At 41.3% G+C, this 12,418-nt stretch overlaps 2 protein-coding genes across 2 annotated transcripts; both read right to left on the bottom strand.

Moving 5' to 3' along the window:
- Positions 1 to 212: 212 nt before the first annotated feature.
- cart1 (cocaine- and amphetamine-regulated transcript 1) lies at positions 213 to 1,758 on the bottom strand. The gene is made up of 3 exons (XM_072660687.1): positions 1,648 to 1,758; positions 563 to 646; positions 213 to 320 (listed from the first exon to the last, which is right to left on the bottom strand). The coding sequence occupies exons 1-3, from the start codon at positions 1,756 to 1,758 to the stop codon at positions 213 to 215; spliced, it is 303 nt and encodes a 100-aa protein (XP_072516788.1).
- A 1,990-nt stretch (positions 1,759 to 3,748) lies between these two features.
- Positions 3,749 to 8,587, bottom strand: kng1 (kininogen 1). Its single transcript, XM_072660729.1, has 7 exons — positions 8,390 to 8,587; positions 8,143 to 8,259; positions 7,628 to 7,697; positions 6,926 to 7,101; positions 5,545 to 5,655; positions 5,051 to 5,149; positions 3,749 to 4,133 (listed from the first exon to the last, which is right to left on the bottom strand). The coding sequence occupies exons 1-7, from the start codon at positions 8,585 to 8,587 to the stop codon at positions 3,807 to 3,809; spliced, it is 1,098 nt and encodes a 365-aa protein (XP_072516830.1). The 3' UTR covers positions 3,749 to 3,806.
- Between the last annotated feature and the right edge of the window lie 3,831 nt (positions 8,588 to 12,418).

Genomic DNA, 12,418 nt, shown 5'->3' with positions numbered 1-12,418 from the left:
TCATACAACAGTTCTAAGGAGTTTCAGGCTGCTTTTTGAATGGGGCAAACACTGGGCAGCCAATCAGAACCGAGCTTATTTATCTTGTGTTAATCTTAAAGGTGCTGTGAGTGACTCCTTTGATGGGTGTGTAAAGTCCATTTGGAGGCAGATGTGTATAAAATGCATTTATTCATGAATATCTACAGTGTGTCCAATCTGAAGTCCTCCATTCACAAACACTGCAGGGCTGAGAAGCTGCATGCGGTTCCGTCTGGGCAGGTGCACACCTTTCCAAAGCGTGCTCCTTTACGGACTGCGCACTGCTCTCCGGCTTCACACTGAACACAAAACGGGCAGAAGGGCATAAATGTGTGTGTATGCTGTTCAGTAGTCCTAAAATTTCTTACATTACAGATGACCCTGAAGACAAATAGAACTGGCCTATGGTACTCGTACCCAATGCCAAATGTGGGCTAGAGGGGCCCAGGGGGGCAGGCCTCAAATTATACTCAGTGTTCCAACATCTAGTGTAAAACCTTTAAAGAATAGTAGAGGCTGTTAATGCAGCAAATTAACTCACTGAATGCACCCAGCCCAGCCTCTTCTCAGTGGATGGGATTTGCTTGTTCCTCAGTTTTTCAAGGACCTCCTGAAGAGCATCAATCTGTAAAACATGAGACGAGAATGTAACCTGTCTGGAGCTGAACATGCACTGCATGTCCAAATGTTTGTGGACACCCCTTCTAGTTGCACCCATTGCTGAGACTGATGTGCAAAAGCGCACACAGCTAGTTTAGTCCCTACAGAGAGAAACTGCCAATAGAATAGGACACTGGAGCAAATGAACATAACCCTATTGACACCATAATGCCTAATGCCGACGTGGGCTAGAGGGGTATAAAGCCCTCCCCCATTGAGCTGTGGAGCAGTGGAAGAACGGTGTTCTCTGGAATGATTTGAGCTCCATCCAGTACTTTCGAGATGAGTTAAGGTGGGGTGATAATCATCCAATATCCTGACCTCCCTAACGTTCTTTTTGCTGAATACAATCAAATTCTCACAGCAATGCTTCAAAATCTAGTAGAAAGCCTTCATCTCTGTACAGTATATACAGATACAACAAAAACAGGCAATTAAGACAATGAACAAACCAATGTCCCAATACTTTCGTCCATACAGTGCGGTAAGGTCTAATCCCCTTTTACAAAAAGTCCTGCTGTTTTATTTACCATAATGTAATTATTAAAGGATTGCTTTGGCAATTTTTCAACCGTATCTTTATCTGCTACGTCTGGACCATGTGATCAGTGGTCAGTTTGTGGTCTGTGTGGGTGATGTGAAGCAGGTGGGCTTTGTAAACAGCCTTGCAGTTAAAGTCTGTTTAAAATTTAGGCATCACGCATGCACCCCGTAAAAATCCTTGGTACCCCACCACTAGGGCCACTTGCCACAGTTTCAATATGGATGAGTTAGAAGCATCGGCCCACTGACTTCCATTATAGGTGGACAGGTTTTTGTCTCTTTTCTAAGTTCTGGCTAATATGGTGAGATTTGTCTCAGTGGTGAAGTGGAGACGCACACTACAGACACAGCAAGTAGAGACTGGGTTAAAAAACGACTCCTATAAAACTACACTAACATAAAACTGTATCAAAGGATTCTTACCAGCTCTTTCTCCTCTTCTGCCGAACGAACCTCCACGAAATCATTACAGTTAACCGACCAAACCAAGATATAGCAAGTGAGCGTTAGCAGCAGGAGACGCTCGCTCACCATGGTGCCCAGGACTCGGGTTTCTCTCGATAGCCTCGGGTTGTCGTGCAGAATGTAACGTTGAGTGAAAATGGCCACCTCCAACTTTTATAGACCTGTCTATGACATCAGTTCACTAACAAATTCATGAGAAGGGCCAGAACTGGGTTAGATGGACACGGTTGGGTCATGAACTCATCTGCACACATCCGTCTCCGCAGGGCAAACAATAGTGGCCTTTTACAGGCCACACACTTTCACTATTCCAACCGTTCATTCATCTTCTTTTTTAGCCACTGGATGTCACAGAGGTAAGACCAGACTGACCTGTGAGCGTCAAATATGACCTTTCAATTTTAAGCCATGCTTGTACAAATGACCGCTGCGTGGCTTTGAACATTTCCTATCAATTTTATTTCTGGTGCAAACAGATCGGTTTCATTACCGGTAGCTCGCCTTATGGTGGAGTTACATTTGAGGAAATTCATGTCGTGTAAGCTGATTTTATATGTCATATAATCCATTCCTGCTTTTAGGGGTTTGTTTCGTTTGATTCTGTGTAGAATCTCAGGTGTCAGTCTGTGCTACCATAGTGTATCTTCATTTATACAGCTGCCTAAATAAACCACAGGTAGCATATATTAATAGAAATATCACAGAATACTTCCAGCAGAAATATAGGAATGATATTTGGGTAGCATAAATCACTATAACAGGTTAAATATAAGGTAATTAAGGTGACGTGAGAATCATTTTTTGTGTATTTTTAAATTGGAATCATAATTTACACTTTTTGTAACGCTCAAGCTAATATTAGCAGCAAGCGCAGACTGTCTGATGTGACAGGATAATCATGAAAAACACATGAAAACATTAAAAAATGTGCAAAGCCGCTAAGTAGGACATATGGAGGCTAGCCCACCCCCAAATTTACATTTATGGCATTTAGCTGATGCTCTTATCCAGAGCGACTTACAAGGTTACTCCTATTACAGAATTGGGCCAATGTAGTGTTAGGAGTCTTGCCCATAGACTCGTATTGGTGTAGCGCAGCATAGTCACCCAGACCGGGAATCCCCAGTCTCCCACACGGTGTGATAGCTCAGTGGCAGGTAGTGGTGTTATCTGTTGCGCCACACCAACCATTGAATCCTCTGTGCCCCTGTTTCAGCATATTTTGAGGGGTAAAGGATTCAATTGGCTCAAGCTTTTAGCCTACATCCTATCGCAGCTTCAGCAGGTGCAGACTGTTGAGCCTATGCTAGATTATAGTCCACTAAAACCTAAGGCCTAATGACTCCAGTGGCAATGGTCTAACCCTGATCTGTACTGTAAACTATTATAACTTCAGGTCAGCTTGAGCCGGCATTACAATTCAAATCCAATGGACATGATTGATCAGATGCAGTCAATCATTTAAGACACGTTTGGTATCTGAGCAAGCTTGTGCTTCTTTAGTTTTTTAGTTTACATAAGTTAAGATAAGATAATCCTTCGTTAGTCCCACAGTGGAGAGACATTTGAGAGTTCTTTAGCTAGGCGTCCTAAAAACGTCCCTCACTCCGTCTTCGTTTTCAGGTCTTCATTTGTTTGGGGCAGACAAATCGATGTGGGTCAGAACACAGTAGGACTTACCTTAGTCTATGAGCCTGTTTACACAAATGGCATAAAAACTTGCTTCTGTTCACTCGTCACTAAAATGCGTGCCCAGTGTGAACACAAAAGCTAATCAACACGTACGAAATTTCCATTTTACCTTCTGTGACTGATGGTTTCTCATCAAGGGTCAAGTTCAGTGCTTTTGAGGAATGATAAACAGTGGAAAATTGATGCTTGAGTAATAAACCACTGTTAATCTATCGAAATACGTCGGTTTAGGCCAAGTCCTGGGTCTGCAGAAGCTGAATGAGTTGTATTCGCTTTTATTTAGACAAGCTTAATAAAACACCACATATTACTGTAATATTATGAGTAATGTGTAAGTAAGGATATGACAACAATACTTTATTCACCATTCCATAAAAGAATGAATCTGACACTGGACCATGAACCACCTGCAGATTCTGGGTGTATTACACTGACTCTGTTTCTGTGTTGTTCGAGGAAGGTGGAGGAGGAGGAGGAGGAGTAGGGTTGGCAATGACTGGGTTGAACTCCTTCCAGGGTTTGCTGGGGCAGGAGGGGGGAGCCGTGGGGGCGGCTGTGGGCTCCTGGCGGGGTTTTGGTGGGGGAACTGTACGCGGAGCTGGTACTGGAGCTTCGGCGGTGGGTGCTTTGCCTTCTTGGGATTCCTCTGAGGATTCGTCCTTCTTGGGTGGCTTAACTGGAGTCACTACCTCAAAGTTGTGGATGTTTCTCAGGGGAGACCAGCCAGGTGGACGTCTCCTCACGGAAAATCCCTGAAAGGAACATATGATCATTGGGGTATTTAGCATTATGATGGTTTGGTGAAAATCCAAGAAATGTTTGGTGTGTTTACTTAGAAGGCTCGTGTAGCTGAAAGGTAAAAGGGAAGCTTGACACCCCACCAATTAGCATCTAGCAAAGTGCATCCAATCTAAAGGCCCTTCAGCTGTACCGGACATTCACAGTGGGCAATGCTGTGCCTCCTGCATGACTACACAGGCTCCACATTTCCTGTATTAAGAACGTGGCTGCATCCCAATTTGCTCACTATACACTATTACTATAAGGTCTAGACTATGTGCTAATCTGAATAGATTTAGGTTTGACTGGTTTGCATTTAAATAAATTATGCAGGAAGTGGTAAAGTGTTGCTATGCCAACATGCAATGTCACTGCAAGTTCTCCTGCTGCCGTCGCCGCCGCACTTCACTGCTTGGTTGTAGTACAGTAATCAGAACGCAATTGGGACGCATCCCACGTCTGACACAGAAAATCTCTGACTGTACGCTGCATGTGTGAAGGGGCAACTGTGGACAACCACCCAACCATCCCAACTCATCCCTAACTCCTCCCTAACTCATCCCTGCAAAAGTGTTGGACGGAGCAGCACTATTATTCCAGAGAACACAGTTAGTTCCACTGCTCCACAGCTCAATGCCGGAGGGCTTCATACCCCTCTAGCCCACGCCTGGTATTAGGGATGGTGCCAATAGGTTCATGATCCAGAGAGTCCTATTCTATTGGCGGTATTCTCTACAGGGATTAGTCAAGCTGTGCAACTTTAAGTAGCTGAATGCTTTCATTAGAAGGGGTGTCCACAAACATTTGGGCATATGGTGTATATTAAAATATTAGCATGATTATTGTAAAGTAACTTTATATACTGATTATATGAGTATGCATGCCTCACCGTTGGGGGCAACGCTCCTGGTGCACACTGTACATGCGTCTCTGGCATCTCGTGCCTCCAGGGGGCGACATCAACAGTGGAGTTGCAGTTGATAAACACCTAGAGACAACACAGAAATAAGACACAGGATATTTTAGCGATGGTCTTCTAAGAAATATGTGAATTCTCATCTGAATTATTTAATTTAATAAATAATAATATTTATTTCTTCCTGAGAACCTCCATATATTGTTGCTGTTGGAGAAGAAACATCTCCAGAATAGCAACTCAACTTTCAATGGAAGTAATTTTGCAGCATTTCTATTGGTCCAGCAGCAAATTGTGACCCAATGTAAAGAATAACTGCCAGAATTACATACATCTGTAAATTTTATATGCACTGCATGGACAGGGAGTGAACCGTACATTGTAGAAACATCGAAAAAGTAGGTATACGCCATGAAACGGCCCTTAATGTAACACAGGGCTTTTTTTATCTGCATTTCCAGTCTTACCTTATCTTCATGATCAGGGTGGCATTCCTCAGTAACTTCTTTAAATTCTGATTTGGTGCAGTTACTTTTTTGCATGTCAAACCGCAAACGGTACCTGAACCCAGCAATCACCTGGAAATGCATGCACACACACACACACACACACACACACACACTTTCCCTTTACAGTAAACTTGGACCAAACTGTGTACACAATGAAGCAACTGCAGTCAATAAACAAATCTGTCAAAAGAATCAATCCTGATGAGCCTGAGACTAAAACCAACCCTAAACACAGAGTGTTCATCTTCACAGCTAAAACCAGCTAAAGTGTTCAGTGAAGCCAACCTGAGGCAGATTTACCATTCAGCTTCTTGATATCAGAAATTCACTGGGAACTAGTATGTTAATGCAGAATGATCATTGTAAAACAGCTTAAAGCTTTATAAGTAAAAATGTTCATCCCCACTTTAACTTTTTTACAAGTACAGTTAAAGTTAGAGAACATTTTATGAGCAGCACAGCGTTCATGTGGAATTTTAACATGTAAAACAAGTAACTGTCATTTTTGTAATGTGTATGTAATATATATATATATATACCAGTGAAAACTGAACTGAACTGAACAGAACTGAACTGAACAGAACTGAACAGAACAGAACTGAACAGAACTGAACTGAACTGAACTGAACTGAACAGAACTGAACTGAACTGAACTGAACTGAACAGAACTGAACAGAACTAAACAGAACAGAACTGAACTGAACTGAACTGAACTGAACAGAACTGAACTGAACTGAACTAAACTAAACTAAACTAAACTAAACTAAACTGAACTAAACTGAACTGAACTAAACTGAACTAAACTGAACTGAACTGGACTGAACTGAACTGAATTGAACTAAACTGAACTAAACTGAACTGAACTGAACTGAACTAAACTGAACTGAACTGAACTGAACTGAACTGAACTAAACTGAACTGAACTGAACTGAACTGAATTGAATTGAACTAAACTGAACTAAACTGAACTGAACTGAACTGAACTAAACTAAACTAAACTGAACTGAACTGAACTGAACTGAACTGAATTGAACTGAACTGAACTGAATTGAACTGAACTGAACTGAACTGAACTGAACTGAATTGAACTGAACTAAACTGAACTGAACTGAACTGAACTGAACATAACTAAACAGAACTGAACTGAACTGAACTGAACTAAACAGAACAGAACTGAACTGAACTGAACTGAACCGAACCGAACTGAATTTAACTGAATAGAAAAATGTTAACAGTGAAAGCTGAATTCTGACATTCTGTTACATATCAGCTGTAACTGTAAGTATGAGGAACATTTTCACTTGTTCAAACTGAATTTCTCATGTGGAAAATGACTTGCCTGCCTTGTTGCTGAGCCGACAGAGTTGAGGATGAAGAAGTGCATGTGGTTGTGCATCATGTTTGCTTTGGCCAGAGAATAACTCAAAGATTCTCTAAGATCCTCGCTCTCCACATCAAGCTTTATGGGGCAGCCCAAACATGTGGGAGCCCTGGTAGGTACTATAAGAAGCTGCACTGTGTAAAGAGTGGAAAAAACAACAACAACAATAATAATAATAATAACAATAATAATAACAACAACAACAACAACAATATAGCATCAAATAGCAATTCTCAGGGTCCAAGCACTTTCCAGTAACAGGCCCAATGTTTGGCATCATTGATATAGAGCTCCTTCTTTAGGCCCGTCCACCAGTCTTTGTGGTGGGTTTGGTAACAACTGGACATTAAATTCCCCTCATGGCTCTGCCATGTTGAAAATACATAGAAATCCAAATGACAGATTTCCCTTGGAATGTAATGCAACACGTTTGTAAAGTTGTTCAGACTAAGGTCTGTCTGTGGACACAGTGTGTTTATTTGAAATCACTTCAGAGAGTGTAGATGACTGAGATGGCGAGGAAAGGCAAAAACAACATAGTGTAATATATAATCTAATTAAAATTGCATTAGTACATTTGTAAACCTTGTTAATAAAGAATTATTATGAACTGAGTGTGGCGGATCAGCTTTTGGCCTGATCATATTATCATATACATACCCATACAGTCGTGTGAGATGACCTCAGTGGTTTGTTTGAGCAGGACGTTCGCATTACAGAAAAAGAGTGGCTAGGGAGTGAAAAAAAAAAAAAATAATAATACAATAATAATGTACAATACAATATTATATTATATATTACATGTTAACATTATTATTAGTAGTATTATTCATATTATTATTATTATTAAAACTTCAAAATAATAGAATTTATAACAGAGTTATACAAGAAAAAGTGCTTTAACCTCCTGGGTTAAACTCTTGGGAACCACCAGTGGTTAGCAATTTAGCAGTCTTAGCAATTTAGCAGCTGGTTTGCATAACTTTGCATGTAGTTACTGATTAGTAATCCTTACTGTGCAATAAAAACATAAGGGGTTCAATGTAGCTTAAAGTAGAAATATATATATATATATATATATATATATGGAGCTCCAAGGCTAATAAAGCCTATGTCCCCCCAAAATCATTATGTGACTCTAATGTAAATATAAATAAATGACCACAAATACATACTTTAGAGGGGTCCTGCAGGTAGTCACACTGATGCCACACTTTGTCTCCCTCTGCTGGACAGTCAGACACTCTCGCTGAGTAACGCACTGCCATCACTTCATCAGTTTCATTCTTGGTCTAGGATGGAGGAGAAGAAAAACAAGACCTGGATGTTGATTTTCTTAAAGAATGAACGTCCGTAAAATATAAACCACACCAAGCAAACCACACCAACTTCAAACCCACAACAGCACTCAGTCCAGCTGACCTTTGTAGCCTCCAGGACCTGATACAGAGCCAGCTGATCACTTCCAGCAAAGTCTTTGTTATGCTTTGTAAGGACCAGATCCACGACGTCCTGCACACTTTTATCATCGCACAGAAGCCTGGTCTCCTCCTGGCCTTGCGACCCGACGTAGAAAAGCCACGTCAGGGCCAAAAGAGCATGAATCCTGTCTCCGTTCATTCTTCCCGCCACATGGACGTCCCTGGAGCTGCTTCTGGGGAATGAAGAGGGGTCAGCACTGTCCCTTATGGACTCTCCACTGCGTTTAATGACTGACCGACCGTTATATAGCTAAAGAAACTCAGTCTACCTCCCCCGGCCTGAATAAACGGAGTCAATGCACTGAGGCGTGCAGTCTTCCACTGAATGCAATGCAAATGTTTACTCAGTTCCTCAACCCACGTTTTTTTTTTTTTTTTTTTTTTTTTTTAATCAATAGTGCCTCCCATTAGGGTTCAGAGTGCTGTCACATATTAAAGCGGTACTCTATTTCAGACCAGGTCTCTGGCAGAAGAAAAATAATTTAAAAAAAAACAATAACAAAACAAAAAAGAAGCAACTGAAGCAACTGCCCATAGAGTTCCATTAGAAGTGTGTTTGGAGTCAACAGGTTTTCTGTCCTTTTCTAAATTCTGGAAAGCACATTGAAATTATTCTCTGTGGTAATCGATCGTACACAGGAGCTGCAGCATATAGAGGCTACGTTGGAGATAGCTGAAGTACACCTTTAATATTACTATATGAATATAACTAGTGCAAGTGATGATTATTTGCTGATATCTTTTCTTTTTTAAACTTATTTCCATGTCATTTTCATGCGGTTTTCAGGTTCAAAGGTCACAAATGGTCACAATATGGACTATATCTCAGTAGATCAGAAAGTCTGAATATGATTCTTAAAGGAGAAACATACAGTTTAAAGTTTCATCTGTTCAAAAAATGAGGACGTATCTAATGCAGGGGAGGAAAGAATGCAGTATCAGGGCAGCTCTTCCTAAAGACTTTGGATGGGTAAACACAGACGCTCCACTGTTTAATTAAAGCCACACTTTGTCCTTTGACCCCGGGCCGCTTCTCCAAAGCCCGCCAGAATGGCAGCTCTTCTCAGAACTGATATTCTTCACACTGAGTAAAAAAAACAGGCCTAAAAATATTGAGCATTGTGAATCTGAATATAGGTTTATTGATATCTGACTGTGTTTTAGATGTCTCATAAGGCCGAAGCTTTATGCTTTGCTCTAGTTGTGTTGAGGAGATTAAAATATATATATATGGACAAAAGTATTGGGACACCTGCTCTTTCATGGTTTCTTCTGAAATCAAAGGTGTTAAAAAAGAGCTCCTCCTGCTTTTGTTGAGGTAACTGTCTCTACAGCTGTCTACCAGATTTTGTAAGAGCACATCCGTGTGGATTTGATTGCATTCAGCAACGAGAGCATTAGTGATGTAATAATGTCGGATGGCGATCACCACCCCACCTCATTATCCACAACTCCCCACACTCATCCCAAAAGTACTGGATGGAGCTCCACCATCCATCATTCCAGAGATCACAGTTCTTCCACTGCTCCACAGCTCAATGCTGCTGGGGGGCTTTATACCCCTCTAGCCCACTCCTGGCATTAGGCAGCATGGTGCCAATAGGTTCATGTTAATCTTCTCCAGAGAGAGAGAGAGAGAGAGAGAGAGAGAGAGAGAGAGAGAGAGAGAGTGTGTGTGTGTGTGTGTGTGTGTTTGCACTTCTATCTCAGCAATGGGTACAACTGAAAGTAGCTGAATGCATTCATTAGAAGGGGTGTCCACAGACATTTGGACATATAGAGTATAAGAATGCTGTAGACATTATTAGCTTGAAATAGTGAATAGTGTTATTCAATGCAAAAAGCTGGTTATTGCTATTAGAAGTTTTTTATTATTATTATTATTATTATTATTATTATTATAAAATTTAATATAATTTATCAAAAAGTCAGTCAATACATATTACTGAATAAATGTCTAATATAGGCCTGTTTAGGTCCCTAAACACATGGAATTGCTCATTAACAGTGTACTCCTACTGATAGTATACTGATATAATGACATCCAATGGAAAGCTGGGGAGATGTTACAGCTGATCAGTGGGAGGATTTTCAAAGCAGGACGATCGGTCGGTAATGGGTAGGACATTTTAATGGTGGCTCAGTGGTTAGAGCACTGATGACAGGGTTGGGGGATTGACACCTGGCCTCAACAACCTGCCAATGTTGGGCCCTTGAGCAAGGCTTGTAATCCTCTCTGCTCCCCAGGTGCTGCAGAAATGGCTGCCCACTGCTACAGGCATGTGTGCTCACTGTCCACTGTGTGTCCACGTATGGGCCCATATTCACAGATAGAATTTGGCCTCCACCTGTAACCCATCAGTGACAGTGAGCACACATGCCTGGAGCGGCAGCAGCCATCTCTGCAGCACCCAAGAAGCCTAACAGTGGCAGCCTGCCGAACCTGGGAATCAACCCCACAACCCTGTTATCAGTAGCGATTGGTGTGGTTGGTAAACCTGATCTGTTAGACTGAGACTAACTAGTCTAGGCTATGATTGGCTGGTCTGAGATTGGTTAAATTAGTGAATGATTAGCCTATAATCAGTCAGTCCATAATTAGCTGCTCTATGATAACTTAGTCTACAACTAGTTGGCCACGTGCCTGGAGCGGCATCAGAGGGCCCAACAGCTAAAAGGCTAAAGGACCCACAACCCTGTTATCAACAGCTCAGTGAGATATCTGCTGAGCCACCATATAGTATGAATATAATGCAGTGTTAGTGTGTGATTGGTTAGCCTGATCTGCGAGACTGAGACTGGTTAGTCTATGCTATGATTGGTTAGCCTATGATTTGTTAGCTTATGATGGGTTTGGTCTGTGATTGGTCAACCTGTGATTGGTTAGCCTGTAATCAGTCAGCCTATCAGTAGTTGTTCTATAGTAACAGTCTACAATTAGTTAGCCAATATAATTAGGTAGTCTGTAATTGGTTAGCCTGTCAGGGCTGTGATTGGTCAGCCTATAATAATGTAGCCTATAATCAGTTAGCTCTATGCTGAGGCCTATGACTAGTTACGTCTATGATAAGTGAAGCCAGTGACTGGTTAGTCTGTGAGAGGTAAACTTGTGATTGGTTAGCCTACAATGATTTAGCCTATATTTACATTTATGGCATTTAGCTGATGCTCTTATCCAGAGCGACTTACAAGGTGACTCGTATTACAGAGGAGGGCCAATGTAATGTTAGGAGTCTTGCCCAAGGACTCTTATTGGTGTAGTGCAGCATAGTCACCCAGACCAGGAATCGAACCCCAGTCAGGTAGTGGTGTTATCTGTTGCGCCACACCAACCACTGACTTATGATTGGTTGCTCAATGATAAGTTAACCTGTGATTGGTTAGCTTATAATAAGTAAGCCCATGATTGGTAATCTATAATAAGTTAGCTTGTGATTGGTTAGTCTGTGAGAGGTAAACTTGTGATTGGTTAGTCTGTGAGATGTAAACTTGTGATTGGTTAGTCTGTGAGAGGTAAACTTGTGATTGGTTAGCCTACAATGATTTAGCATATAATCACCTGGCTTATGATTGGTTGCTCAATGATAAGTTAACCTGTGATTGGTTAGCTTTTAGTAAGTAAGTCCATGATTGGTAATCTATAATTGGTTAGCTTGTGATTGGTTAGTCTGCGACTGGTCAGCATGTGAATGGTTGATATGTGATTGGTTAGCCTATAAATAATATATGACATCAGCACATGAGTTTTGCCTTTTATATTTGGCAGGTTTACCTTCTTTTGATAGTAAGTTTCACACATTTCACAACACTACTCTGTTGGGGGTGGGTAAGGTGGGTGGTTATGGACAGTAGCTGATGGCATCAAAAGTCAAAAAAAAAAAAAGCCCCTCCCAGTGAAGGATGTACCTTTAGGGCAATGATGCTTTTGAACAAATCATCATCACCAGTTGCTTTCAGAAGCCTTCAGAAA

The sequence above is a fragment of the Salminus brasiliensis genome, chromosome 17, assembly GCF_030463535.1.
Source record: "Salminus brasiliensis chromosome 17, fSalBra1.hap2, whole genome shotgun sequence".
NCBI lineage: Eukaryota > Metazoa > Chordata > Actinopteri > Characiformes > Bryconidae > Salminus > Salminus brasiliensis.
Note: the sequence above shows the minus strand (reverse complement) of the source record. Positions and strands in the feature narration are given on the sequence as shown.